The following is a 25731-nucleotide window of genomic DNA, read 5'->3' as shown; positions in this document are numbered from 1 at the left end:
TCAAGGAAGGGGCACGCCATGTCTGACACTTCCTACAGTCAGGTTTCCGACAAAGAGGCGGAGACAGTCAGGGTTAGTTGAAGTAAACCTGCTAGGGGGCAGGTTAGCTTCACGGAGTGTGTCGTCATAGTAACTCACTCAGAATTAATCTAAACTCGCTTTGTGAAACCGAAAACCCAGAGTTTTCGTTAACTCAGGGTATACTTACTCAGAGTTTGCACTAAACCGGCTTTCTGAAACAGGGCCCAGGTTTTCACTGTGGGTCAGTAAACCACAATATACATAACAAATCATCATCAGCCTTAAGACTCAACCATACACAGTGTTGTAGATCGATGAGCATGAACAGAATTTCACAGACGGATTTTGATGAGTTGATTAATAAGAAATAAGAGGAGGGAGGGGACTTTAATTACCAATAACCAGTTTATATTGTTGTCAACATGTAAAAACACATTAAAGTGGAAATGAAACACTAAAGGCTAATTTACACTGTGGAGCCAAGCTCTCAAAAACTGTCAGATTTAACGATGTGTGAAGCTGGATTTAAGAAATCAGTGTGATGCTGTTGGATGTTGGATTCCCAATCGAGCTTCACTAAGAAATGTTTGTGGTGCACGTGCAGAAAACAGAGTGTGGCTGGGGAAGAATGGACTTTATTGCAGTGAAAGGAACTCTTTTGTTGCATGCCAGGTGATTTCAGCCTTTAATGAAATGATGAGTTGCACAAACAGGTTTGTGACTGCTCATTTTACAAAAGTCACTCTCTTCACAATGAAAGCAAAACAAAAAACAAAAAAACAACCAAACAAAAACAGATTTTGGTAGAAGCAGAAAATCTCCTTACAGCAAACCCAGTTTGACCAGAGAGAATTTATTTGATTCAGTGTGAAGTTCCATCACCGTTACGCCATTATCTGCTGTCATACATTAGGTGGACAACACCATTCAAAGTAAGCTGGGAAGTTTTGGCATTCTTCCTGTTTGGAGAAAGCAAACAAAAGCAACTAAAAGGCAGCAGGAAGACTTTGGGCCAAGTCTTCCTCCCTGAAATAAAAACAGTAACTAGTTTTAAACTAATTAACACCATATTCTTCATATATAGATGGAATTTCTATTTCTAAATGTGTTGTTCACTTCTAACCCTAAACCCAAAGACATTTATCGGTGTTTTTTGACCTGATGATACTGTACATATTAATGCACAAAATAATGGGCTCTTACATGTACCCACTACAGGGGAACACTGGACATCCTGTTTCTTTAGCACCAGCACCTGTCAACATCTCTTCATGAAGAACATCTAAAAGTAGATTATGGGTAATTACATAAAAAAGAAGTCCAGTACATAGATGCATCTGGATATGTTCACTAGGCTGTGTGTTCCCCACCGATATATGACAGATGAGGAAGAATCATGAGACGAGGGCAGATAAATAAACAGATCCCACAGATTCTGTTTGGCACAATTGAGCCAAGGGAGCAAACATCTAAGCTGATCTGAGGAATGTTGGCTGCTTATCTGCTAATCCATGTCTATTACAGATAAACCGCAGTAGAGGAAAGGAAAGAGAGAAACTCCACTCTCATTATTCACGTCAGTTCATGGATATAATGTGGTAGCAGAAGGCCTGACGGAGCCAGTCAAAAATACAGCGCAGCAGCCGATCGAGATTTCAGGGCTCGATTTAAACGGCCCAACTGGCTCATCAGCCAGCTGTAGTCCATGCTGATAACCTGCACCTGGCTTCAGGTTGGTGCAAAGAGTCATTCTGAGCAGAGGTCTGATGCAGCAGAGACATCCCTCAGTCCTGATGGCTCTTGTCCTGAATGAATTTGTATTCATACTGGAAACAAGGGGAGCAGGAGAGCTGTTAGACACAAAACACCACTTAAAGCCCATCTACTTTAATATACCAATATGGACATGATGTATCATTGTAACTCAGCTGGGTGACTTCTTTAATCAGTCGATATACAGTGCTGTAAAAAAGCATTTGCAACCTTTTATTTTTTTTTTAGTACATTTATCATGTTTCATCAAACAAATTTAATATCAGACAAACCCGAGTAAATACAACGTGCACTTTATAATTTTGAGGGATGAAGCTATTCTGGACCTATGTGAAAAGAAAACTGAAGAGCCTGTAATGGAATTTCTTTCACTTATGTACTAATCACATTATTTTATTGTATAATGCCATGTCTGACACCCATACTGTAAGAGGGAAGTTGGGGGGGAGCAGACCACTCCACAGGAAGAGTCTTTTGTCTCTTTAAGGACTCTGGGAGGTAGCAAGGGAGTGTGAACCTTAAGGTGTGAAACAGCTGTGTACTGCCTTTTGTTCCTGAAGAAGGTATTTAAACTGAGAGCCATGCTAGGCTCAGTGAGAACTCTGCTGACCTGCCCTGCGTCATGCAGGCTCTCCATCAAGCTTGGTTGTCCGTTGTCTTTGTGTGTCTGGATTAAAGAATGTTAGCTACCGCTCACCGCTCGTCTGCAGGCTTTATTTAAGTGGAAAAACTTCCACAACAGAATGGCGCTGTGAGCAGGGTGGTCCGTGTGGTCGCTGAACAACGGTTCCGTGGACGGGCTGATCACCCCTGAGGGAAAAGGTACCTTTGTCCTACCGGCTGTTGAAGCAAAGGAAATGGAGGAGTCACGGAGCCGCGTGTTTCAGCGACCACCAAGACCATCGACTTTGAGGGGACTCCTGCAGATGGGTGAGTGATAGCTAACTTGTAACAAGTCACGAGAGTTTTGTGTCTGGCCGAGGAGGTGAGCGTGTTGCAGCCTTTGGAGAGCTCAAGAAGGTGAACGTGTTACGACCTTCCAGGGCAAGAGCTCCGAGGGAGTCTTCGTGTAGAATCACGGAGAGTCTTCGTGTAGAATCACGGAGTGACATCCCTAGCATCTTCTAAAAGATCCTAACTTCTTCGAAGGAGACTGGGGGTGGCGGTGTTCGTTCCTTGGTCCGTAGAAGGCAAGGAACCTCACGGGGGACGCCTCGTGCAGTAATAGAGAATCTAGATTCCAGGGGCAGTCAGCGGAGCCGGATTAGCGGCTCGAGAGGCGACTGCGGCAGACGTTCCACCGGGCGGCCAGGGACAAAACTCAATGTGTGATTGTATGTTAAGAACTGAGTAAATGTGTGGTGTGTAAGATTGCAGAGAATGGATGTGTGGGAAAAGTTGTTGTGTGTGTAAAAAAAACCCAAAAAAAACAAAAATGGGGTTCAAAATGTTGAAAATGGGGAACAAAACAAGGACAAAAGAAAAAAAAAAAAAAAAAGAGAGAGGAGTGTAGGAATTTGTGTAAAAGTTGTTTCTAACTAGCGGGAGAAGGTGGTACTGCAGGCCACCAGCTCCCCTAGGGTGGACACACAAAAATTAGCAGAATTGTTGATGAAAATAAGTAATAAAATAGGAAGAGGGTTTGGTGGTTTTCAATGTAGAACAACAATGTAGAACAACTACAATCTCTCTGGGTTTTTAAGAAAGGGGAGTTCAGAATCAAGAGAGAGGAGATGTGTTGTTTTAAGCAGTGATAAGAATGATCAAAATGTCTCAGTGTGTCACTTGCAGGTGAAGAGCAGACCCGGATCAATTTTCCACGTGCAGCAGTCGGAAGGAAATTATAGGTTTACACCATTAGAAACACTCAAGTTAAGTTTTGGCTGAATTGTTTTACAGCTTAACTTCCATGTCTTTGTCACCCTGAGAACACAAGCTCCAAGAATCTCTCCCTGAAGACAAGAAATGCAGTTCCAGAACAACGAGATGGATCTCAAGAGCTCACAGCAGCACCCTGAGCAGTGAAGAAAAGGTCCAGCAGCAGCAGCAGCAGCAAACAGCTGTGCAAGACAGCGACAGCAAGGAGAAAAATGGCATCATCATGACTGGATGGATGGATTTGCATTTCCAACGAGCTGCAACTTCACTGTGTGTGAATGGACTTTTGAAAAGACTGAGTTGGACATTTGCCACTTTTGGAGCAAAATGGCAAGATGAGACAGTGGAGAACACAGGACAAAGCTGAAAGACAACTGACTCTCACTGGACTGCTGCAAAGGGGGAGAGATGAGATGAGACCACAGTGGAAGGAGCAGGGGAGAACATGGCTGTTTTAGTGTGGGAAATGAAATTTGGGTTTAGGAAACTGGGAAGAAAAAACGACTGCCTTGCGTGGAGAATTGAAAAGTGTCTGGAGCACCGCAAAGAGGAGAGGTACACAAAAATTACACAAACAGAAAAATGCATTAATCCTACTAACACATACACACATGCAAGGAAGCTCATGAAGACCAAATAGCATTTTAAGCATGCATTGCTGTTACCATCATCTTGTCCGGTTCACTTAGTGGGTTAAGAAGTGATACATAGACTAGTGAACTAGTATTATTTTGGGGAAGGATGATTGAATCATTGCAGGGGTGAACAGAATGCTGCAGGGGGGTCAGATGAGTGGGGACTAATAGATTATTGAGTTTCTTGTTTCTGATGTGTGGGGGAGGTCTTATCATAACACACATCTGGGTACATGGGAGAAAACAAAACTCATTATCTAATAGAATATTGTTGTGTGAGGTGTGTGACTGGTGGATGAAAGTTTTGGGGATTTACTTGGCGGATGCATTTTCTTTTGGTACCACTTTGAAACTGCCAATTAGTTTTGTTTTGATCTATCATTCTAAGAGAGTATGCTTAGACAACTTCTAAAAAGAGGCCTTCATATTTTTTTGATTTTAACAGTGCACTGAGATTTTTGTTTGGCAATTTTCTCTTTTGAAGCAGGCCTGCAATATCGGGATCGAAAGCGCTACACAACATGTTGAACAATCGCAAGTGAGTTTCTCCAAAAATTTAAATGGGCTCAGGAGAAAGCCACTTATTTGGGACAATCAGAAAACAAGTCCCTGCCAAAAAGGATTCCGCCAGGTAATCCAGTCTAAATTCTTTTTTCTTTTTTTGAAATGACGTCATTGCAGGCAGTAGAAACTTATTGCGTCACGAGAGGTTCTACTGTCAGCAAATAAAAAAATGGGGACTGACTGGACTGACAAAAGCTTTGACTGACTTGACACCAGTATGCAAGATTGCACCTCCACCTTGACCTGACAAAAGGGTGGATGTATGTATGTATGTTTCTTTTTACAGGAGCAGAAAGATGACAGCAACAGGCTGCATGACCTTTGGGGCATGCAGACTTAACCTTTAATTGCCACTTCCTGTGTCTTTGTGAATTTATCAGCAGTGTGTTATTCATGACCTTGTATTGTTTACAGTGCAGAGGTCACTGTGAGAAAGTGTGCATACAGATGCGCTGCACTAACACCTACATCACTTTTTCCACAGCAGAGGGCTAATCATATGATCTAATCACATGATTTACAGCAGGACACACCACTGGCTAATGTTTTCGTACGACAGGGCCTGGAGTGAAACTACTCCAGGGGAGAATCCCTGGGAATTTTTAAGAGACAATGCACAACTTCATTGTGCATGTCTAATTGTGCTAAGCTGACATAGGGCAAAAAAGGGTTTTCCGTGGAAGCTTTCATTTTCAAATTGCAGAGACCGTGACATGAGGGATATGGAAGGATTGACGCAGATACAGACCATGACCAGAAAGAAGACTTCAACAGGACCAGTAAGAAGCAGGGACCATCTGCAAGACAGCAGACAAACGACAGTGGGCTGCACCACTGGGCTTCCAAAGGATTGTCACGAGGAGATTTTGAACAGCAAAAATCTTAAAAATAAAATGAAAAGTTTCTACGTTGACGTTGAGGAGGACAACTAAGGTGTACGACGTGCTCTGCCTTAAATCTACAGCCGCGTTGGAACAGAAATCGAGGGATGAAGAGAGCGTGCCAAGCTCCAAAAGTGACAGCGCAGAGGGAGACCAGCGTTGGAATTATGACTCTGTAAATGGCACAGACACCAGGAGCCATGACCGAATGACCACCTAATACTGTTTCACTTTGCCATGCAAAGTACTTTGACACTCTGGAGAAGACCTTTCCTCTGTATCATTGTTGTTGCCATTTGCATGTGAGAGCTTAGATTGTGGGGAAGATTAAAGATGAACAAAGGGTGGTGGGAGAATGGTGAAGTGAGGATACACAGTGTGAAACTCCTTTAAGTGTACAATAATGTTGATGTGATATACAGAATGTCAGGAAAGAAATTCCGGTATTAATGTGATTCTTGATTTAAGAAGCAAAGGGTGGGATTGTAATGGAATTTCTTTCACTTATGTACTAATCACATTATTTTATTGTATAAAATAATGTCTGACACCCATACTGTAAGAGGGAAGTTGGGGGGGAGCAGACCACTCCACAGGAAGAGTCTTTTGTCTCTTCAAGGACTCTGGGAGATAGCAAGGGAGTGTGAACCTTAAGGTGTGAAACAGCTGTGTACTGCCTTTTGTTCCTGAAGAAGGTATTTAAACTGAGAGCCATGCTAGGCTCAGTGAGAACTCTGCTGACCTGCCCCGCGTCATGCAGGCTCTCCATCAAGCTTGGTTGTCCGTTGTCTTTGTGTGTCTGGATTAAAGAATGTTGGCTACCGCTCACCGCTCGTCTGCAGGCTTTATTTAAGTGGAAAAACTTCCACAACAAGCCTGAGAACTAATCCAGGAGGTCCCAAAAGAACCCAGAACAACATCTAAAGAACTGCAGGCCTCAGTTAAGTTCAGTGTTCATGATTCAACACTAAGAAAGAGACGAGGCAAAAACAGCATCTGTGATTTCCAACATGAAAAGTACTGCTGACCAAAGAGTCCACGTGCCTAGGTGTTTCATTTTATAAACCTGTGGTCATGAAAGTGATCACGACACTTAAACTGGATGAACTTGGATGAGTGAGCGAACAACATCATGTAAATCAGATGTTTTTGGTCTGTTCATCCACAGCCACTGTCGGTTGGATGTACTGCCAAATTCTCTGAAACGCCTTTGGAGACGGCTTATGGCAGAGAAATGAACATTCATTTCACGGGCAACAGCTCTGGTAGACATTCCTGTAGTCAGCATGCCCATTGCATGCTCCCTCAAAAGTTGCGACATCTGTAGCATTGTGCTGTTTGATCAAACTGCATATTTCAGAGAGGCCTTTTATTGTGGGCAGCCTAAGGCACACCTGTACATTATTCATGCTGTCTAATTAGCACCTTGATATGCCACACCTGTGAGGTGGGATGGATTATCTTGGTAAAGGAAAAGTGCTCACTAACACAGATTTATAAAGCTATGAGAACAATATTTGAGAGTCATGGGTCTTTTGTGTATGTTGAAAAATTTTCTGATGTTTGAGTTCAACTCATAAAAAATGGGAGCAAAAACAAAAATGTTGCGTTTATATTTTTGTTCAGTGTAATAAAAACTATACTGGAACTTTTAACCTTTTTAAATGCATCTTGAAACATTTTATATATAAAGCTTATGACAGTAATCATTATGGACGTCCAAACGTCTTTTTTTTTTAAATGGTTAAACAGATAATAGTTAATAGAAAATATTCTAAAAATGTGATGCCCCGAGATGGACTGAGGTGTTTCCAGTATTACAAAATTCAGCTTGTTACCATAGGGGACTTTTTTCATACTTGAACTGCTACTTAGACACTTTTCCATGCATCTCTCCCAGATTCAGATTTTTTTTTTTAAGTTAAGAAAGACCTGTTAAAATTTCAGGCTTTTATTTTTAGCTTTTGAGAGAGCCTGGCTCAAGCGTTGGCTCAGATTTCAAAATGCAAAGAATAGCCTGAAAGTGGACAAACCAGTGCTTTTAAATGTTAAACCTATATTTAAAAAAAAAATGTCAGTTTTATTTAAAAAAATAAATAATAATTATGAAGCTTGGTTCATGTTTGTATGTACACTACCAGTCAAAAGTTTGGACACACCTTCTCATTTAATTGTTGTTGTTGTTGTTTTTTTAAATCATTTTCACAACTATTTACATTGTAGATTCTCACTGAAGACATCCAAACTACGAATGAACACATATGTTGTAAACAAAAAGTGAGAAATAACATGTTTCATACTTTAGATTTTTCCAAATATCCACCCTTTGCTTTGATTCCTGCTTTGCTCACTCTTGGCGTTCTCTCCATGAGCTGCATGAGGTCGTCACCTGAAATGGTTTCCAACAGTCTTGAAGGAGTTCAGAGATGCTGAGCACTTGTTGGTCCTTTGCCTTCACTCTGCGCTCCATCTCATCCCAAACCATCTCCATTGGGTGTAGGTCAAGTGACTGTGCAGAACTCCATCACTCTCCTTCTTGGTCAAATAGCTCTCACACAGCCTGGAGGTGTGTTTGGGGTCATTGTCCTGTACCAAAGATCTCAAATTTGGACTCATCAGACCAAAGCACAGATGGTCTAATGTCCATTCGTTGTGTTTCTTGGCCCAAACAAATCTCTTCTGCTTGTTGCTTTTCCTTAGTTGTGGTTTCTTAGCAGCTATTCGAACATGAAGGCCTGATGTGACTCTTGGTCTTCCTTTCCTGGGGCGGTCCTCATGTGAGACAGCTTCATCATAGCGCTTGATGGTTTTTGCGACTGCACTTGGGGATACATTCAACGTTTTAGCAGTTTTCCGACTGACTGACCTTCAGTTGGTGGACTGTTGTTTCTCTTTACTTAGCTGATTGGTTCTTCCATAATATGAATCCTAACAGTTGTCAAATAGAGCTGTCAGCTGTGCACCAACCTGACTGCTGCACAACACAACTGATGGTCCCAACGTCATTAAGAAGGCAAGAAACTCCACCAATGAACCCTGACAGGCACACCTGTGAGGTGAAACCAGTTCAGGTGACTACATTATGAAGCTCACTGAGAGAAGGCCGAGGTTTTGCAGCGCTGTCAATAAAGCAAAGGGTGGCTAATCTCAGGAATCTGAAATATAAAACATTTTTCCTTTCCAGTCACCTTTCTCACTCACTATGTGTTAATAGACCTCTCTGCATTGAATCATATCTGTTATTAATCTCTGTCTCTCTTCCACAGCATGTCTTTATCCTGTCTTCCTTCTCTCTCCCCCAACTGGTCGCAGCAGATGGCCCCGCCCCTCCCTGAGCCTGGTTCTGCCGGAGGTTTCTTCCTGTTAAAAGGGAGTTTTTCCTTCCCACTGTCGCCAAAGTGCTTGCTCATAGGGGGTCATATGATTGTTGGGTTTTTCTTTGCATCTATTATTATAGGCTATACTGTACAATATAAAGCGCCTTGAGGCGACTGTCGTTGTGATTTGGCGCTGTATAAATAAAATTGAATTGAAAATTGAAATTGAATTTGGAGTTATTTATCATTGTTTCCTTTGCTACATAATTCTATATATTTTGCTTCATATATTTGATGTGTTCAGTTTGTATCTACAATGTAGAAAGTAGTGAAATAAAGAAAAACCATTAAACCAGAAGGCGTGTCCAAACATTTGACTGGTACTGTAGATTCAAAATTTGGACGATAAAATCTTTTTGCAAATCAGAGCAGAAAATGTTCTAAAAATTTTGATGAATTGAGAAGCAGTGACTGTTTAGCCTTAATGTAACTGATGTAAATGTAAACTGATTCGTTTCTTACCAAAGCTAGTTGCCGTCCAATGTTTCCCATAGTTATTACTCCTGCAAAGAAGATGCAGGGTAACCACGAGCGAATGTAAAGGAAATCAGGCGACGTATACCTGGGCAGAGAAAAGGCAAACATCAGAAACTCACTTTAAACTACACACAGCAGAATTAACTGACTGTTTGAATTAACCAAGGTTGCTTTGTCATTATTATTATTATTATCATCATCATCATCATCATCGTCGTTAATAATGTCCAGTCTCTGGACAAGATCTCTAGTCATTTAAAAAAGTGTTATACACTACTGTGCAATACTCTTGAGCCACCTGTCATTTCTTTATATGTTGAGAGGAAAATGGGAGATAGGTACAGTGATCTTTGCAGAAACACTTCTTCAGATGGTGGCTGCCTTTAATTCTGTTCTCTGCTGAGATTAAAACCGGTTCTCAATTCACATCTATAAAGTGCAAACTGTGCCCAGGTCAGAAACAACTTATGCTGCTAACACAACTTTGGCTCTTTGCAAATATATGCACAAAGAGCATGCTAACGCTAAGCTAGCCAAGAACCAGTGAGACCAGAGCCAGTCAGGCTGCGGCCTCCATTTCTACCTGTTTAAGTAGAATCAATCGTTATTAAGTTTTCTGAGCTTGTTTTCATCTTTGCTTCATGCTGTTGGCTTTGTGTTCATACCTAAATGCTAAGAGAAAGATCATGTGTGTCCTCAATATGATAGGGATTTGTGTTGGTGTGTGGGACTGCGGGCTGTGGGTTTATAATATTAAATGATATCTATGAGACAATACGTTTCAGGTCATTTTACAGAGAAACGTAATGTGTACAAGTAGTAACAAATTACTTTCTCCTGGGAGTAAGTAAGGTACTGCATTAAATTTAAGAAAAGTGTTCTGTGTAATATGTGTAATACATTATTGCTTTGAGCAATGACACCAACAATGACCACAACAAAGAGTGGAAGTACCTCTAACATGCACAAATATTTAACCACACAATATGCAATTAAATTTGGAATTAATAGCAGAGCCAATGAGAACTGATAAGGAATGGAATCAATAAGCGATATCTATCAAGGAATCTGAATCGCTACATTAGTATCGATTCCTATCCCTCGTCAAGATGATCCATTCAATCCCTCAACAACATTTAGGCTCGGGCTCACTACTGACGGAGTTCCCGTGAACTAAACTTACAGTGTGTTTAACATCATTGGCGTGTTGACAAATTAAGCTGCTGTCAATCAGAAGTATTTCAGATTGTATTGCATGATGGATAACAATCCGATGGTACTTTGTGTTCATACTTCCATTAATTTTGGAAAAACCCTTAACATCACAGGGTGAAATGCTGCCCGAACCACGTCAGAGCCTCCAGTGTGATTTCCAGGTGCCTGTAGACAACAGTGTACCTCTCTCCTGATTTCCTCAACACATACTGACGTCAATGTGAATAAAAATGTCAGAATTTGAATTCATCACTCCATAAAAGCAGTTGACCCTGATATTCAGTCCACTTCTAATTTAATGTGTAATTTTATTTACCTCAGCCTTTCCCTTCCTTAAGAATCAACTACTGACAGCCACTCATCCAGTAGAACAAAGAGTAGATGGATAAACTGAAGGGCAAGACACATTTCCTCACATCCTGTGTCAAGTCGTTGCTAGATTTTTTTCATATTTCTTAATGATATAACTTTCAGTACTGTTCACCTGCTATAGATAGTTTTTAGGCATGCCATTTCTTTGGTTCTCCACCTGTCCACTTTCCTCAAATTGGTTTTCATGTACACACTGCACACTATGCCAAGACATGTCAGGTTTTCGTGTTTATGCCTGTCGTCCTGTGTTATCTTTGCATTTTTAGTAGATTTAACTAAAGAAACAGGAACAACCTGTGTGTTCCACTTTAGTAACAAAGTGACTAAATATAAGACTGTAAATTGGTTCTGTGCCAAGTTGTCTGTTACATGTCAACACCACACTGGTACAATCTCTAGGTGCCTTTTTACACTTGAATGACTTAAAGGTCAGTGTTATGGATTAACAACAAAACAAGAAATCTTTCTCAGATGGTCAGGTTCATGGGCCGGCCTGAAAACACCTCAAACATATTCAGAACGCTTGAGAAATATCGCTCAAGACCACTTTAAAAGTTACAAGAAAGTCTGTCTCCTTATGGCATATAAAGTGCTAATGGGTGGCTCAAGGATTTTGCACAGTAATACTAGCATTCTGCACATACTCTAACATTAGTCATTGTGCTGGAGGATATAGCTGTGTGCTGTAAAGGCAGCGTGGCGCTGCTAATATTATGCCTCATATTAAGAGTGTCAGTTTTCTTTTGCTGAAAGAGATCACTGTGGACCAGTCAATATTCAACTGTTGGAGCTAGAGGAGGGTAACTTACTACATGGTGATATAACTTCTTATTATCAAATACTAAATTATAAACAGGGATTACAGTGTGCTACATTACTCTATTCAATAAGCACAATACAGAAGCCCACCAGACAGAGTACGCCATAAGTCTGTGCTGGTACACCAGTGCAACTACTTACAAAGTTCACTTGGAGTTCACATTATTGCATTGAGCAGTTTATTTAATGGTAAAGTCTGAGTTACCAAATTCATTTGTCGTTGTAATGATTTTCTCTCAAATCAGCCTCCACCCTGCACTTTCCACCATTTTATATGTTTTTACATTGTCTTAATATGCAAACTAGTGTTTGAGTAACTTACTGGAAAACTCCGTTGTAAACCAGGAGCTGGGTGGCCAGCGTACCCAAAAAGGCAATGCAGATTCCCAGACCGAAGCCACTGCGGGAGCGATCGAATGTCCACCACAGGCCAATGGAAAGAGCTGCCAGAGTCAGAGACAGCTGAACATTGTTGGCAAAATCCACTTTCTGATGCAGGCAGAGGTCAAGGACCAGGCTGAATGCTCTAAGATGCACTTACACACACGCTTACACAATGTACAGCTCCATCATCTACCCAGTAAGTCATTAAACACAAACTTCCTTGAATTAACAGTGAAACTCTGTGCTTTACTTACATCTTGAATGCTTGATTTAAAATCCACTCTGGTGGTGTAGAGAGGAAAATTATTAAAAAGAGAGAGAAAATAAAAAAATACCAACGTTCTAAGGATACAGCACTGGCGTGGTTGATACCCACAAACACAGCCACGCAGCGCATCACGCTAGACCATTCCCGCTTGAACTTGTGTGGTTCACCCAGACGGCTGTCGATGCAGGGGTACAACAGCCCAATCATTGCTGCGAGGGGGGGAAAAAAGGAAAAAGAATACTGTGAGGAAAGATAAGGGAAGTTAGGCATTTGTATAGCACCAATTCAAAACAACAGTCGCCTCGAGGTGATTTAATATTATTGTAAGACCCTATAATATTTGAGAAAATCCCAACAATCAGACGACCCACTATGGGCACGCTCTTGGCAACAGTAGGAAGGAAAACGTCCCTTTCAACAGGAAGAAACTTGTAGCAAAACGAGGTTCAGCGAGGGGCCTGAAAACAACGTAACAATAATAAACAATAAAGAGCCAAAACAACCAAAACCATCAGAGACTCATGGAGAGGAATTTGCTTTAAAAGTGTTGCAAATGAGAACAATATGATCCACAAGCATAAACTGTGCAGTGATTTGTGTGCAACTTTCGAGGTCACACAAATGCGTGCTCCCATCCACACAACTGCAAAGCAATATGACCACTCTGTATATTTAGAATATAGATGTAATTCAGGTAGTGTGTGATAATACTTTGACAGTAATAGCAGTCTAACACTGATGTTAGCTTAGTGACTAATCCTGAACATTTCAGCATGTAGGCAGCATTTTATGGCTAATGTGTGATGGTTTTAATTGTTAAATCTAGGTTTTCTAGTAGAGGGCTGAAGAGCTGCTCTATTTATTTAGAAGAAGAAACGTCCAGTTTATTAAAAACAAACACCAACAACGCCCAGATGTCCCAGTTTTACACCGGGATTTGAACACAGCTTACATTCATGGATAGAAGACTTTTTGAAATGGAAAATGAATCTGATTTGTGAAGCTAAACTTTGTCCTTAAACACCATTTATTCAGGTTTGGATGTACGCGTTTCTACAGTAGTTTTTGTGTGGTCACAGTGGTTCGTGTTTGTATGTACACTACCAGTCAAAAGTCTGGACACACCTTCTCAGTTAATGATTTTTCTTTATTTTCATGACTATTTACATGTTGGGGGATTGAATAAATCCCCACCAGTGTCACCAGAAAAGCCCCCCACCCCAACCATCATGCCTCCTCTATGCTTCATGGTGGGAACTAGGGCTGGGCCATATTGTACCGTTAACGGTAATACCGGTATAATGTTAGGCAACGATAGGAAAATGAAATATCGCGATAGAATATGGGTCAAACGCGCATGCGCAGTGCCTTTGTTTTCATACGCACATGGCCGATTGTTGAGTGAAACGGATGAACCAGAATTAGTTTGTAAAAATGGTGCCACTTCAGTGATGTGGAATTGGTTTGGTGTTTGTCCGTCAGATACACAACAAAGCACATTTTTTTTGTAGAACATGCAAGCGGCCGCCGTTATTGCCGTATTTGTCGGACTAAGGTGCTCGTAAATCTGGGAGTAATCTGGGTCCTAAACTCCCTCCGCTTCAGGTCCCAAAGTCAAACAAACACTGCAGCATCACTAAGAGTTAAAAACTGTCTAAATTCTTTCATCTTTAATAAAATGATCAGCATTGCTGCTTTACTAGGTGTAACTATGAAGTTTAAGATCCAGGCATACATGAAAACAGAATTTATTACATTTAACGGAGTCAGTGGCGGTCCTAGCCTGTTTGGCGCCCTGGGCAAACACTCCCTCTGGGAGTGAATTTTAATGATCACTGGGTTTTCATTTGTTTGGTTGCTATGGTGATGTGTAACGGGAGTCACGTGGGTGCTAGCGGTGACATTAAGAGGGCGTTGTCAGTCTGTCATTCACTGGTTTGATTTTGACAGAGAGAAGGGCTGGGTAGCCGTAGTTTTTGTTGACCGCAGCACAACGAGTTTCCCCTTGTTGCATTAGAGCCTGTGATGTTTTAAGAGTTTGAATCGCGAGCCGATCACATTGCTCTGTAAACTTTTCAAGCACTTTAATAAACAAGCAAGCAATTCCACCTCTCGCATTATTGCGTAAAGTTGACAGCGCGTCAGGCAAATAGGCAGGCTCCATCCCCAGCCTCTAGCGACTGTGGAAGTCGCTACACTCCTCCTCTTCTTTTCTCTTTTTTTTTTAAACTTTAAAAACGGGTTGTGTGTGAGACTTTAAATCAACAAAATATAAAATATACATTTTAAATTGTTATTGATCCCTTTACCCCTGGTCCTAAAGTGTATATTTATTTTTTTACTCTTAAATATTTATTGTTTGTTTACTTGCACTGCTGTAACTGGAGCCTCGTCGTCTCGTCTCTCTATATCAGGGGTGCCCAATCCCAGTCCTCGAGAGCTACCGTCCTGCAGCTTTTAGATGGATCCTTGTTCCGACACACCTGAATCAAATGAATGGCTTGTTATCAGGCATTTGCCAAACTTGATGGCATGCTGAAGAGGCAATCAAACCATTTGATTCAGCTGTGTTGGAGTAGGGCTGCATCTAAAAGCTGCAGGACAGTAGCTCTCGAGGACTGGGATTGGGCACCCCTGCTCTATATACTGGACTGTATGTAGCAGAGATGACAATAAAGTTTACTTTGACTTCAGCAGCGCGCAGGCGCACCGAGGGCTCTCGCGCTCACTTTTCGCGTATAGAATTTTGAAAAAACATTGGTGCAAATTATAAGTCTGTATCACGATGTCTGGTGTTTTCGTGTTTGTTGGTTTGTTTTTATTTTGTTTTATTTTGCGAGTTGGTTATTAGATGCTGCTCCAGCCAGCCAGAGAATCCCCCGCCGCCCCGCCCTCTCCTCCCTGTGCCGCAAGCAGCAGGCGCACCTCGCAAACGGAGGGCGCCCTTACTCCCAGCAAATGGGCGATAGAAAACCGATTGGTGCCTATGCCATTCCCAATATGCGCTGGTCGATGTCAGGGCAGCATGAGTACAAGCATTTTTTTTTTGCCGATGTCCGTGATGCCGCCCCCCACCACGATGCCGCCCCGGGCAACCGCCCGTGTCGCCCGTATCTAAAACCGCTACTGAACGGAGTTAGAAGTTAGCAGGAAGCTAGCGGAAGTTAGCTCGCTAGTTTCGCTAGTTACCTAAGCATGATATAGCATGTTCTGACTGAGAGATTTCTGAAAAAATTCAAACGTACAGCTCTGCTATCACTTCCAACATAAATGAAGACAGGAAACTAAACAGCAGTGACGTTTGTAAGGTTACTGAAGTTGGGCTAGCTGGTATGTAATGATGTGCTACGTGATCGCTAGCGACACAGCTATGTTAGCATAACATAAACAGTGAAGCTGGAGGATGAACGCTAACACTTTTCCACTTAATAAAAGTTAACCTGAAGTTTCCTGATGGTTAGAGACAAATGCAATCGCATAGCAGGATGCTGTAAACGGACCAAACTTTAGTCAGGAGAACAACTGAGATAATCCATCCACAATAGAAGGTTAGTCATTAATATACTGCAACAACATGGGAATAGAGCAGCTGTGATAGAATACAGCATTAATGAATCAATGGTACAGAAGTGGAGGAAGCAAGAAGAATGAGTTGAATAAAGTTTGATTTATCTGACTGCTTTGTTTCGCTTAATGTGCCTTATAATCCCGTGCACCTTATGGTCCGAAAAATATGTATTTGACTTTTTTATTTGGCACACTGCAGTTTAATGTTGCAAAGCAACTCTTTTTAACTTCAGTGGATATTATACATGGTTATGCTCAGGATATGTCAGCCCATTTCTACTGGAAATGCCTTTTGGTTAAACTTTCAGCAAGGAATTTGCATTTGCACTGTTAAATTTTTATATAGCTTTAATGCACATAAAAAAACAGCTTCTTGTTTAAGTGAAAATAAATGGATGGTGTTTTTTTGTGCTAGTAAAGTTGTGGAGTTGTATTTTGTCTCGCATCAATTATATCGTCAGTTATATCGTTATCGCAAATTTTCAAATATATATCGTGATAATTATTTTTGGCCATATCGCCCTGCTCTAGTGGGAACCATACATGTAGTTGTGGTTTCTTAGCAGCTATTTGACCAAAAGAGCCTGATTCACACAGTCTCCTCTGAACATGTAGAGATGTGTCTGCTACTGGGGCTCTGTGTGGCATCTATCTGGGCTCTAATCTGAGCTGCTGTTAACTGGAGATTTCTGAGGCTGGTGACTCGGATGCATTTATCCTCAGCAGCAGAGGTGACTCTGGGTCTTCCTTTCATGGGGCAACAACAACAAAACCCACTTTGTTCCCATTTCTGTCATTTAATCTGGTAAAAAATGCCAACGATAATGGTTCGATAAGCACAACAGCATGCAAAAATAAGTTCATTTCTGATCGAGCAAGGAAACTCAACTTAGAATTTTTAAAAACAAAACAAAAAGATTATTTTCATTGCAGCACACATCTACGAAAGCTCTAACCTAGCTACTACAGCTGCGAATCTATTTCTGCACTTTCAACAGAATGCAGAAGCCGTCCTCTGGGATACAAAGTACTGCGTATTTCAACAACAGGTGGAAATGACAGGCTCCTGTGGGCGACGATGTGTGTCTGGGGATTAAGACAGCCTTGGGCTGTTGTGCTCTGTGCTGAGCCACTCGGGAGCAGCAGGCATTGCTCTACATTTCCATCGGCAGCATCACACCCAGAAGACAGCATTTCAATAAACCAAAAGCCTGGCAGGTATGTTGTAACCTTCAATGTAATGATGTGTGTGCGTGCACAGTTATCGTCATGTTAAAGGTGCCCTGACGCAACCGTTGTTGTGATTTGTTTCTATATAAATAAAACTGAATTGTATAGTGTGCATAATTTTTCTAAAAATGCCACATAGCACTATCAAGTATGCTTTTATATAAATGGTAAATGGACTGATTCTTATACAGAGCTTTTCTACTATCCCAGAGTACTCAAAGCGCTCTTTACAACATGCCACATTCACCCAATCACACCCATACTCACAAGCACTTTCTCTGTACTTAGTGCTTTCTAACTACAGTCACACACATTCACACTCCGATGGATGCATCAGAGAGCAACTTGGGGTTAGTATCTTGCAGCCACCCCTATAAAAATCACAAATTTATTGTGAAAATGATTATTTGTTTGACTCAGCAGTGCTGTTGAAGCAGGAGCATTACTGTCCTCTTGAAATGTTTCCCAAACTGTTGTTCAGTCATGAACACTGACACATGTTAGTGGGAGCAGCTGTCTGTCTGCAGGGTGAAGTCAGCTACAGGAAGCCAGTTTGTATCAATACGGATGCAAATTAAGATTAATATACATTTTCAGTATTGATTAATATCTGAATATGGATTTGCATTTATTTTTTGACAACCCCAATTCAAACTCAAGTACACTGCATTTCATCATACAAACAGTTAGTGCATGTGTCTGAAAGGTTTTAGCATTTGATTGGCCAGAACCAGTGACTCAGGGACCTTCTGTCTTTAGATCAATAAATACATTTCGATGTCATATTAGTTTGATAACCTTCACTATCAAAGAGACACTTTAAAATCTCTGTGCAGATGCAAAACATTAGGGCCCTATAACAAAAGTGACACAGCATCAGTTAGGCTGTCAACATTACTAGTGGGTGTAAATCTCTAACATTTTACCACCTGTGAGTTTTAATCAGCATGTATCTCTGAAACAGAATGGCTACAAAGCCTGGCATGCAACTCTGAGTCCTATTTGTGTTTGTCCAAATCAATGAAATAATAAAAAAAATACATAAACTTAATTATAAATAGTAAAAATAAAAAATGTGCGTATACCTAGTATACGCACATTTTAAATTTGAGACTCTCAGGTGACTACCTTCATGAGTTAACATAGTTTCAGTTTTTGCTGAATTCTACCTTTAAATTTATGTGGAACACCGTTTTAACATTCAGAAAATGCATAAACTGTGTGTCTTAATTGTATCATAAACTGAATACCATCATGCACCTGGTGAGTGCTCACAAAATATTCTGCTTATTACTGTGTAACTTGCTCATTTTAAGTAGGACTGGGAAAGATCTGTCTATGCCTGACACAGATGGACAGCGTCCAATGAGCTTCAGACGGGTTCAAAGGTAAAGGCTGACACTGTTGCACCCAGAGGTTAGTACCTTTTCTGCATGCTCAGTAATTTGCTTGTAGCTGTGGAGCATTTAAGATTCATTTCACTGGAGGTATAAAGGAGACTGGAGCGATATTCTTTCCAGTACCCTTCACTTAGTGAGTAATCTAACCTGAAAAGCAGTTTAATACTTATTGCCATACAGAGAGTTCATTTTTAGTGTGCTGCTTGGTGTCGTTTTCAGCTAACAACATGGAGATTTTAGCTCAGTACCATCGCAGAACTTCAAGGTCTAGAGGACAGCTCTTGCTAGCATTGTAGAAGATGAGCAAGCAAACAGAGCACAGACAAGTGCCATTTTGGACCACAGTGTGTCTGTGAGCTGTACAGAGTGTGTATTTCCCATGGAGAAGAAGAAAAGTATGATAAGTGCACTCTGACATGGAGAAAGATGTAAGAAAGACGGGACAGGAGAGGTAAGGCCTACTCAGTGGTGTCTGATAAACTGGAAATCATGGTAGATGCAGTGCAGGCTAAGCAGGTTACCTTAAAGTATTGTTGTGAAATGTACAGGGATGCACTATGTTGGACTGTTGCAGGCACGGCTGATGTGGTAACGGGCAATGTTAGGCTATATCAAGGACAGCAGACATCAATTTAAATTTAAGGCCAGGACTGGTACTCGTGCCTAAGTACCTAAGCTGATCTGTCTGCTTAGATCTTCTAGAGTTCAGTTAAATCTGCAAAAAAAAGGTAAATCTCAGAGCAACAGCAATGCTTCTTTCCCTCTTAATTACCATGAAAACATTAAGGATGTTCTTTGTTTCTTACTCTGCATTTTAGCTTAGCTTTTGTTAAATAAATAATGACACAATGTAATAAGTCATTTATTGTTGTTTATCTGAGCTTAGATTTGCCTTCTCTCTCTTTGTTTTCCTCGAGCGTTATGGGAGTAAACAAAAGGACACAAGGCAAAGTGGTGTCCGCAAGACCACACATTATTACAAAGTTCAAACTGGTTGATGAACACAGCTCCTGAAGTGTTTCCCAGTCATAATGAAAAACTGATAGCACTGTGCACAAAAACAGAACTTTTTTGCTAAGGACTCGAAGCTTTCGTCGAAGCGGCTATCCTAGAGCGCAAGCTAGCCTAGGTAAATACCACTTCAGTTGCAAGTATCACTTCTAGCTACACCCTACATCACAGAGTTGGAGAACATCAAGAATTACTTACAGCAATGATAAACAAAGACGTTAAAATCATTTTCAACTCCAGAGGGAGCCACTGGAGATGGGCAAAGAGCCACAGGCAGCACCAGGGCAGGAGGTTCACAACCTCTTGTCTAGCTACATTTTGTGGTTTCCATCTGAACTTTTTCTTTCCCTTTTTATCTCGCCTGCCACTTAAAATACATTTTTTTGAAACTCATTTTGAAAAGGGAAACGTTTCACACACCTGCAGCTGTCCCACAGCAGAGCGGCACCCACCAGGCCGAGGAGAAGATACTGGTTATGACATCAGGGGGAAACAGGGTGATGTTCCTCTGTACCTGAAGTAAGTTAAGCACCAGGGCCAGGAAGACGCCCACAGAGAACAACATGGCCCCTCGGATCAACAGGTTGGTCGTCCTGCAGAGCAAAGTAAAAGGCGTCAGGATGCTGGTCTGGATTGGTATTTAGGTGCTATTGTGTTTTCTAGTCTTCTTGACCACTCAAAGATCTTTTTTCTCTGTACTTTAAGCACTTCATTCACATGCACACACTCACACTCTCTTGGACCAGAATTGTACCAGTGGCGAATTGGGCTTCACCTTGCTCACGAATACTTTTAAAAGTATACTGAAGGAGCTGGGACAGACCATTAGTGGACAGCTTGGCTACCCTGTTACCCAGGTCACACCCAGATTACCTGCATACAGTGTTGAGTTTTAGCAGGACAACTTAGCCTCAGATTACAGTTTCTCTGCTACAATGTTCAATGAATAAAAGACTAATGAAAGATTTACCTTACTATGTAACATACAGCAAAGACAGTAAAAATAGCACTATGGGAGTTTGTTGTTCTTCTTATGGTGACCTTCTGTAGCACACAGAGCTAACCTGTTGGTGATAACTGAGATGTATGGTCCACGAGAATGCTGCATCTCTCCAGACCTCGACCACTGCTGCTGGTCACCGGTCACTGTTCTTCCGCTCATCGTCGTCAAGGTTAGAGACATTCGTAACACTAATTCAGCAAATTATAGATGGTGTCTGACATCTTTAAACATTAGTGTGGTCAATGTCCTCCACTGACATCCCAAACCATGCTGAAAAACAAGAACAGACAAAAAAATGAATAATTAGGCTGATTTCTGTTTCAATCAGAACATCATAAAAAAGGTAGGTTAGCTGGGTGCTACATGCAGTGGGTGACCTAAGGATTTTGGATAGTAAGTTTTAGAACTTTTTTTTTTAACCTAAAGGATTTATGGTGTAAGATATCATATGCACGGCTTCTAACGTTAAAACTTTCTGTATCTTTCTGAAATAAAAGTCAGTGTGTATGTTAAGAAAAGTCTACATACTCCATGTTTGCTTGTAATTACAACACAAACCACCCAACTATACTCCATGATCATGAATTCCTGTAATCTGTGCTCATTCATGTAGTCTTGTACCATCAGTAACCATGCATAGAGGTGACTGTAAAACCATGACCTGTATATAGATAGAATGAGTGGTTGACTGCATGTATACAACCTGTGCAACTTGAATTCATGTATCTAAAACTAATACACTATTATGTAACCACCATCCATGTATGCATGTGGATATTTGGTTACTGGCTGTTAAACTGTGTCGAGCCGAGGTGATTATTAGAACAGTGATGACTTCAAAGTCAAAGTCAAAGTCAGTTTTATTTGTCAATTTCTTCAGATGTACTTGCCATACAAAGGAATTGAAATTACGTTTCACACTGTCCCATGCGTAGACATAGACAACAATAAAGTGCAGATGCACAACATTTAGGTAACATACAGGATATAACAAGACAGGACCTACACATAACATATAATAAAGTGTTCAGCAGGACTTTAGGTCTTTGCTTCAGTATCAGCAGGAACAGGAAGATGTTACTGGTGGATTTTACTGGTGGAGAGCTGGTGACCACAGAAAAAGGATCATATTACATTTGGATACAATTCAGGAACAGTTTAAAAAAAAAACAGGGGGGGGGGGGGGGGGGGGGGGGGGGGCTTCCAAAGGATGCACTCTCTGAGAGCAACTCCTGCAAAAGAATCCAAACCACTATTTTTGAAACCCTCTGATGAGGGAAATGACTCCACAAACACCAAAACCACGTTCCTCAAGTCTGGTAAAGAGCCACAGACCGAACAGCAGCTATACCATCGCCATGACTTCCTCCATTGTTGTGTCGCATTTGTTTCTCAGATAGAAATGATGTCACGGGACTTTAAGCCGTGTTGCTATAACGACTTCACGCACATTTAGTTGGCACTCAGTTGTAATGGAAAATGACTGAAACCGAGCAGAGTCGAGTCATGCCGAGTGGGTACCAGTGGAAAAGAGACAAATTAGTCTGCATCCACCTAAAGCATCAAAATCAAGTCTCACATAGGGAGACTGACAGATGCACTTCCACAGCACCTGCAAACATAGATACTAGAGCTGGGCGATAAAACGATAACGATATGTATTGCGAAATAACTTTTTCTCGATAGAAAAATTAAACTATTGCGATAGACCTCATCTCTCTCTTGCTCTCTTAAAAAAAAGAAAAGAAGAACAGCCAATCCAAATTAAGAAGCGCAGAGCCGAACCAATCACAGCCGCAGCGTCACGTCACGTGACTTGTTACGTACAGCACAAGTGCCAAGCCGCACATTATTATTAGTAGTAGTAGTAGTAGTAGTAGTAGTATTTCGTAGTGATGTGTCGGTCGCGAACGAAATGGCTCTTAGAGCCGGATCTTTGACGTGAACGACGCGAGCCGGCTCCTTATCGCGACCCGTGGGGTTTTTTTTTTTTTTTTCTTTCTTTCTTTCTCTCACCCTCTCTCTCTCTCGCACTTCTTTTCCGCTTCACTCCGCACACGAGCCTTGCGCTTTGCGCTGGGAAGAGGGGGGAGGGGCGGTAGTTACACTCGCAGTAGCACAGGAACAGAGCGGGAGGGAGAGAGAGGGAGAGAAAGAGAGCCAGGGACAACAACGTCACATTAGAAAGGTATAGTATTCATCCACAACTATTTTCAGTTGCGGATGATAAAGGATTCAGAAAGTTCAGAAAGCTATACAAGGAGAGATTGAAAATTTCCTTTTAGTTCTCAGTTTATTTGATATTGACAGTTAAGTTAAGTTAGTCAATTTTGTCTGTTCTTCTGTAAAACAAACAGATTTATTTTTAGAATTAATATTTTGTTTCTAAGTGGAATTGACAATTTAGTAGTCTGTTTTGTTTGTTCTATTTTGAAACTTAAACGCTTTAGCGGCTGCCTTTTGTGTAGTTTGCAATATTTGCCTTTATTTATCTGAAAAAGTCTGATGTTCCTTAAGTACATCTACCCTGTTGAACTTATTATGAGAAATAAATAGTAAAATCAAGACAAGCTGCTGATTATTTCACATTTTACTTGTGAGCAACGGCACATTTAAATCTTACAAATATAGTTATTTGGCTTATATCGTGATATATATCGTTATCGCCTGAAATGAAAAAAACATATCGTGATATGAAAAAATCTTATATCGCCCAGCTCTAATAGATACTTAACTTTTTTTTAACTTAACTTCCTTCATGGCTTTCAAGCTGTCCTGAAAGGCTAGGTCAATTTTACTAGCATTACCGACAATTCAAGCACTTTATTATCGTTGCTAATACTAGCACTGCGCAAAATGCAAGCACAAAGGAGTGCCAGTACACTTGTGAGGAAAAGTAACTGATTTAATTAATTGAACTGAATTAAAGATTAATTCTTGCTCTTGCTTTTTTAAATGCTCCAAAGTAGCAGCTGCTGTCATATTCAACTGCAGATAGGTTGTTGTGGGTTTGCTTTATAGTAGCCTGTATGTAGAACTACAATCAGAATCCATTATTATATAGACCTATAGTACTAATGTCATCAGATAAACAGTCTCTATGCCCTAATGCTGTGCACTGTTTTGCTTGTATTTAACATAACTTTGTTAAGCGGTTAACATACAGTGGTGTGAAAAAGTGTTTGCCCCTTCCTGATTTGTGATGGGCCATGAAGTTCAACTTCTGTCGAGTCAGTCCACAGAGTATTTTCCCCAAAGTCTTGGGGATCGTCAAGATGTTTTCTGGCAAAACTGAGATGAGATGATGGCAGTTCCAGGATTTTCATCTTGGAACTGCCATGCAGGCCATTTTGCCCAGTCTCTTTATGGTGGAGTCATGAACACTGACCTTAAGTGAGGCAAGTGAAGCCTGCAGTTCTTTGGCTCTTGTTCTGGGGTCTTTTGGATGAGTCGTCATTACCACTCTGGGGGTAATTTTAGTCAAATGGACACTCCCAAGAAGGTTCACAACCGTGTTTTCACCATGTGTGGATAATGGCTCTCACTGTGGTTCATGGAAGTCCCACAGCTTTTTGACTGTCTTTGTAATATTTTGGCTGAGAGCTCTCAATTACTTTGACCGATTCTCCAAAGAGGTGATCCACCACAGCTAATTTACATTATAACGGGGAGGAGGCAATAACTTTTTCACACAGGGCCATTTAGGTTTGGCCTTTTTTTCCCCCTAAATAATAAACACATTCACTTAGAAACTGCTTTTTGTGTTTACTTGTGTTATCTTTGTCTAATATTTAAATTTGTTTGATTACCTGAAATATTTAAGTGTGACAAACATACAAAAAAACTAAACAAACACAGGAAATCAGGAAGGGGACAAATACTTTTACATACCACTGTAGCAGCTATATTAACCAATGCTGAATATAATGCTGTGATGCTGCGACATTTTTCTATCTACAGACAGTTTGAGCAGATATACCTCGTACCACGTATCTGTATCTTTAAAGCTTTATTTTTAGCAGGCGTCAGGGCTGCCGCAGCCTTTTGCCCTCGTTAGACCGATTAACACAGCCCCCATTTACCTGTCCTTTACTACCTGGTGGCGACCAAAACATGTCAAAGAAACAACTAAACACCCCAATTAAATAGTCACATTTGAAAACAAGCAACTGTCGAGGTAACGTAGGTTAGCTTAACGTGAAGTCCGTTGTGTGTACGTAAGCACTGAATAGTTAGCTAAAACGAACGTGTCGTGTACGTGATAGCACACTGGCTAAGGTCCAAGCTCTTACCTTATGCCGACAAACACCTTGTTCTTACACATTTATTCATTTCAATGGCTTTTGCTCGTCGTGTAACACTAAACTGAAACAGACGAAAAGAGTTTTCTCTCCCTATTGTGACTACTTCCGGCTGAACGGCTAGCCAATAGGCGTTTAAAGGCATGATGTAACCGCGTCACAAAAATTGACGTGTCATGTGATTGGATGTGTGCGGAAGGTTAACCCAGAGAATGAATCGCTCTGGATTATAAAAGAATGCCAGTGATATTCTAATTGTGCAGAAGCAGAGACAGATGAGAGAGAGGATCTTCTTCTGTAGAAATAGTTTCAACTGTTGATTGTTTTTATTTTTTTTTAATTAACAGTCGCTTCATGCGAAATGTTTATGCCTCAATAACTAGGGAAGGGGCAATGGCCATGTTTAATTTAGTGAGCAATTAAATTTATCTTTTGTAGCTTAATAAAACAGCCACAATACCCAGCTCAGCGTTGTACTCTAGTTTTTATCCACTCAAAAGAATCCTCACATATACACATACACTTAACTTTGTATTTATTTATTTTATTTACCAC

At 40.9% G+C, this 25731-nt stretch overlaps 1 protein-coding gene across 1 annotated transcript; it reads right to left on the bottom strand.

The window, feature by feature from the left end:
- Positions 1–640: 640 nt before the first annotated feature.
- On the bottom strand, positions 641–25292 carry insig2 (insulin induced gene 2). The gene is made up of 7 exons (XM_063497168.1): positions 25168–25292; positions 20937–21145; positions 20293–20465; positions 12749–12873; positions 12335–12501; positions 9592–9691; positions 641–1847 (listed from the first exon to the last, which is right to left on the bottom strand). The coding sequence occupies exons 2-7, from the start codon at positions 21053–21055 to the stop codon at positions 1806–1808; spliced, it is 726 nt and encodes a 241-aa protein (XP_063353238.1). The 5' UTR covers positions 21056–21145; positions 25168–25292; the 3' UTR covers positions 641–1805.
- Between the last annotated feature and the right edge of the window lie 439 nt (positions 25293–25731).

This window comes from Pelmatolapia mariae, linkage group LG16_19 (genome assembly GCF_036321145.2).
Source record: "Pelmatolapia mariae isolate MD_Pm_ZW linkage group LG16_19, Pm_UMD_F_2, whole genome shotgun sequence".
Classification (NCBI taxonomy): Eukaryota; Metazoa; Chordata; class Actinopteri; order Cichliformes; family Cichlidae; genus Pelmatolapia; species Pelmatolapia mariae.
This window is presented reverse-complemented; position numbering and strand designations above follow the sequence as displayed.

Coding starts and splice junctions, on each gene's coding strand:
- insig2 (XM_063497168.1), bottom strand. CDS start 21,055: ATGTCTCTAACCTTGACGACGATGAGCGGAAGAACAGTGACCGGTGAC. Junction 20,466..20,936: donor ATCTCAGTTATCACCAACAG/GTTAGCTCTGTG, acceptor TTTGCTCTGCAG/GACGACCAACCTGTTGATCC. Junction 12,874..20,292: donor CTGCTGTGGGACAGCTGCAG/GTGTGTGAAACG, acceptor CCCCCCTCGCAG/CAATGATTGGGCTGTTGTAC.